The sequence below is a fragment of the Camelus ferus genome, chromosome X (assembly GCF_009834535.1).
Source record: "Camelus ferus isolate YT-003-E chromosome X, BCGSAC_Cfer_1.0, whole genome shotgun sequence".
Lineage (NCBI taxonomy): Eukaryota > Metazoa > Chordata > Mammalia > Artiodactyla > Camelidae > Camelus > Camelus ferus.
Window position 1 is genome coordinate 33,678,096 of NC_045732.1, and position 5,202 is coordinate 33,683,297.

The 5,202-nt window shown below is 43.8% G+C and overlaps 1 protein-coding gene across 1 annotated transcript; it reads left to right on the plus strand.

Moving 5' to 3' along the window:
• Positions 1 to 2,519: 2,519 nt before the first annotated feature.
• LOC116661865 (protein FAM47A-like) lies at positions 2,520 to 4,997 on the plus strand. The gene has a single exon (XM_032474651.1). The coding sequence runs from the start codon at positions 2,520 to 2,522 to the stop codon at positions 4,995 to 4,997; it is 2,478 nt and encodes an 825-aa protein (XP_032330542.1).
• Positions 4,998 to 5,202: the final 205 nt, after the last annotated feature.

Below are 5,202 nucleotides of genomic sequence, written 5' to 3' on the forward strand. Positions count from 1 at the left end.
CCTTTCCAGATCATGAAGAGGATGGGATACTTCCCAAATCACTCTGTGAAGCCAGCATTACCATGATGATAAAGCTAAGCAAGGGCATTAAAAGAAAAGAGACACCAGATACCCTCCTTGAACACAGGTGCAAAGATAAATGTTGGTAATATTTTAGCAAACTTAATCTCACCATACATATGTATCATGACCAAACGAGGTTTATGCCAGGAATTCAAAGTACTTCTTTTTTTAAATTTTTCTTCATTTAGTTTGTGGGTTTTTTTGACTTAGGGAGTTTTTTTCGGCAGGGGGAGGTAATTGGGTTTGTTTGTTTGTTTGTCTGTTTGTTTTAACGGAGGTACTGGGCATTGAATCCAGGACCTCATGCATACTAGGCATGTACTCGACCACTGAGCTATACCTTCCCCGCAAAGTACCTTTACTGCTTGGAAATCAACTTATGTAATTTGTTATTTCAACAAACTAAAGAGTAAAAACTATATGAATATCTCAGGGAATGCAGACAAAGCACTAGGCACAATCCAAGGATCTGACTCACAGCGTTGTCAGAAAGCCGCAGAACACCGGGAATAAAAAGGAACTTACAACTGAAAAAGGATATGTCAAAAAAATCTAAAGCTAGCATCATACTTAATGACTTTCTCCTAATATCAGAAACAAGACACAAATTTCCACTTTCATCATTTAGAGTCAACATAAGCAGGTTCCAATCAGTGCAATGAGGCCAGGGCAAAAAGTTATTCTGACCGGAAGGGAAGAAATGAAACTGTCTTTGTAACACATGACATGACTATCAACATAGAAAACTTGACAGACTCTATAAAAAGGGCACTAGAATGAATGAGTATCCAAAAGTTGCGTTACACAAGGTCGACGTACAAAAATCTACTCTATTTCTCTATACTAACAATGAACATGGCCATTAAAAAATACAATACTATTCACAATAGTATCAAAAACATGAAATACTTAGGGAAAATATAAAGAAAAAGAGATGTGAAAGATCTACACAGTGACAGCTACAAAATAATGCTCAGATAAATGAAATAACACATAAATGGTGAGATGAACCTTTGTCATGGGTCAGGAAACTCAATACTGTTAAGATGTCGATTAGCTCAAAATTGACTTATAGATTCCACAGAACCAAAATCAGAATCCCTCAGGTTCCTTGGTACACATTGACAAACCGATTCTAAAACTCCTGTGAAGATTCAAAGGACCTACAAGAGTCAAAACAACTTTGTAAAAGAATAAAGAAAGTGGAGGACTAATACAGCCTAATTTCAAGATTTACTGTAAAATACAAAGTAATCAACACAACGTGGAATTGCTGTAAAGACAGAGGAGTCAACAGAACAGAAAAATGTGTCTAGAATTGCACCCATGGACATAGGGACAACTTATACCTACAAAGTTATGAAGGTAATTCAGTGGAGAAAACCTCCTCTTAAAAAAAAAAAAATTCTGGAACTACTGGATATCCACAGGCAGAAAATGAAAAACATAAACTAAAAACTTTGATTCATATCTTTTATCACCTAAAAATTAAATTGAAATAGATGACAGATCTAAATGTAAAACTTAAAAGATTATTAAACTTTGAGTCGAATGAAAAAAGTCTTCACGACCTTTGGATAGGCAAAGTTTTCTTAGATACAACACAAAAAGAGAATTCACAAAGGAACAACTTGATATATTGGACGTCATCAAATGGAAAAACTGTCCTTTGGAAGGCAGTGTTAAGACAATGAAGAGACAAGCCATAGGTGGAGAAAAAAATGTACAAATCATATATCTGATAAAGGATTACGTTCGGAAAGCACAAAGAACTCTCGTCTAAAAATGTGCAGAAAGTTTGAACAGACTCTTCACCAAAGGAGGGTTGTGAATGGCAAATAAGCACATGAACAAATGTTCCACATCTGTTCAGTAGCCCTTAGGGAAATGCAACTTAAAACCACAACGAGATACCCCTACACACATATTAGAGTAGCCAAAATGAAAACGACTAACCCTACCAAGTGTTGGGGAGTATGCAGAAGAAGTGCAATTCTCATATACTTCTAGAAGGAATAATTCGTACAACCACTTTGGAAAAGTTTGCTGGTTTCCTAAAACGTCAAACAAACACCTACGAGCTGCACCCGCCATTCCACTCACAGATGAAGTTTACTCAAGAGAAATCAAAGTATATAAATGCACAAACAAAGACGTGAACACAAGCGTTTGTGGCAGCTTTACTGGTAATAGTTTCAACCTGTAAACAACTCAAATTCCCATCAAAAGGCGAATGGATAAATAAATGGTAGTCTGTCCGTGCGACAGAACGTATCTACAAAAAGGAACGCGCCTTCAGCACCCATCCCGGGAGAACGCAGACTTCGCGGGGCGCCTGCGGTGACCCGCTTCTGGGAAGAACCTGCCTGCGCCTGGATTTCCCGTCTCCTAGCAACCGGAGAGGCGGGGACAACAAACTTGGGAAGCTAGTGGTTCCCCGAGAGGCCAGCGGAACCATGGCGGACAAGAAGTGGCTGCTAGGACCAGGGCCGCTGGAACCAATGCCCCTGGGCATGAACTGCAAGCCCTGGTACAGAGACAAGTTACCTTCCAAGTGTTTCGCAAAGCACAAGAAGGCGCTCCTGAAGTTCCCCACCTCCCTGGACGGCCGGCGGTGGGTATTTGTGAAAGAGGGGCTGGCCGACTTCCGGAAGGGCTGCCCACCTTGTGAAGATGTGATCCCTGGTGGCCCTGAGGAGGGCTTTGTCCCTGTGATTGCTCACAGAGTTCCCCAGCTGGGCCCCAAAAAGGGTCAGAGAAAGCTGCCCAAGACAGCAAACCTGTCTTCCACGCTCTCGCCAGCCCAGCCAGCACGGAAGGCGTTTGTGGAGGACATCGAAGCCCACCTGACCGAGCATCCCTTGGCTCTCTACCCAAATCTGGAGGAAGATCTACCTGCAGACCTCTTATTAAAGGTACTGGAAGTGCTCGATCCTGACAGGAAGCTGAAGGATACATGGGCTTATTGTGAAGGCCCCAGGAAGAGAACAAAGCCCTCCACAAAGCTTCGTAAAAAACGTCCTGCCAAGGTCTACGTGGAACCTATCGAGAGGGCTCCCAAGTCATATCCATCCAGTTTGCATTATAAGGACAGGAAGCCAAGCAGCTTCCTGGAATTTCTCGAGAAGATTGCTGACTCACATCCAGCCAGTCTGCATCATGAGGGCAAGAAGTCAAGCATCGATCCAGAACCTCTCGAGCAGGCTCCTGAGTCAAAGCCAGCCAGTTTGCATCACAAGCGCAAGAAAGCACACATCTACCTGGAATTTTTCAAGAAGGCTCCTGAGTCACATCCAGTCAGTTTGCATCAGGAGGACAAGTCCAACATCCACCCGGAACTTCTCGAGAAGGCTCCTGAGTCACATCCAGCCAGTTTGCATCATGAGGACAAGTCCAACATCCACCCGGAACTTCTCGAGAAGGCTCCTGAGTCACACCCAGCCAGTTTGCATCACGAGGGCAGGAAGTCAAGCATCTGCCCGGAACCTCTCGAGAAGGCTCCTGAGTCACATCCAGCCAGTCTGCATCACGAGCGCAGGAAGTCAAGCATCAACCCGGAACTTCTCGAGAAGGCTCCTGAGTCACATCCAGCCAGTTTGCATCACGAGCGCAGGAAGTCAAGCATCTACCCGGAACCTCTCGAGAAGGCTCCTGAGTCACATCCAGCCAGTCTGCATCACGAGCGCAGGAAGTCAAGCATCTACCCGGAACCTCTCGAGAAGGCTCCTGAGTCACATCCAGCCAGTTTGCATCACGAGCGCAGGAAGTCAAGCATCTACCAGGAACCTCTCGAGAAGGCTCCTGAGTCACATCCAGCCAGTTTCCATCACGAGGGCAGGAAGTCAAGCATCCACTTAGAACCTCTCGAGAAGCCTCCAGAGTCACGTCGATCCAGTTTCCATCACGAGGACAAGAAGTCAAGCATCCACTTAGAACCTCTCGAGAAGCCTCCAGAGTCACGTCGATCCAGTTTCCATCATGAAGACAAGAAGTCAAGCATCCACTTAGAACCTCTCGAGAAGCCTCCAGAGTCACGTCGATCCAGTTTCCATCATGAAGACAAGAAGTCAAGCATCCACTTAGAACCTCTCGAGAAGCCTCCAGAGTCACGTCGATCCAGTTTCCATCATGAAGACAAGAAGTCAGGCATCTACCCGGAACCTCTGGAGAAGCCTCCTGAGTCACATCCAGCCAGTCTGCATCATGAGGACAGTAACTCAAGCATTTACTCGGAACCTCCTGAGAAAGCTCCTGAGTCACATCGATCCAGTTTGCATCGTAAGGACAGGAAGTCAAGCAGAAAGGATTCACTCACTGATCCTCGTACTTCTAGAAAAATACCCAAAGGAATTCGTCAATTCTGCAAATGGGTTGCTACTTTTGGGGACTTGGGCATTGATGAAGAGTTCATCATGAAAAAGTGTGAGGTTAAATGTGAGTGCCCACCAACCTATGGTACAGGCTGCATCAAGAAAGTAACCAAGGTTCCTTCAGAGGTCAAACACTGCATAGGGCTAAATGAAATGGAGGAGAGAAAATTCTCAATCGAGGAGCGAAACTGGGAGAGGAAACTCCAGAAACCAGAGAATCCTTATAAACCCAACTGGGTGAAGATGAGGTATGGCGCATGGTATCTGAAGCCCAAGTTGTGGAAAAAGCTAATCAATGATGAACCTTTGACGGACCCCAAGGGCTTACTTGGAACTCAAGGCGGGTGTTTTGGAAGGAGGCTTCCTGAACAGGACATTCTTGAAGATCTTTATGGAACAATTGCCTTTAAAGATTACATTCTAAGCAAGGGGTACGAGATGCCAGACATCCTTGAGAGGTTGTTTATCAGGAAGGGATGGACCTATGATTCTGTTAAGACTCCTATACAAAGAGTAATAAAAATGACCTTAAACAAAGAAGAGGATACATGCGAAGATGGTTAGACAGGTCTCTACTACTTAACTTGGCTAGTTCTCTCTCATTTTAACAACAATCAGAATCTTTGATTCCATAATATCTGTAAACTGAACACCTTCCAACATTGTAAACTGACTATAACTCAATTAAAAAGTAAATTTAACACCTAATGCTTATAAGTATTTCTCAATGATCTTCTGCTTGGAGTCATCAGTATTGTACAAATTTTAT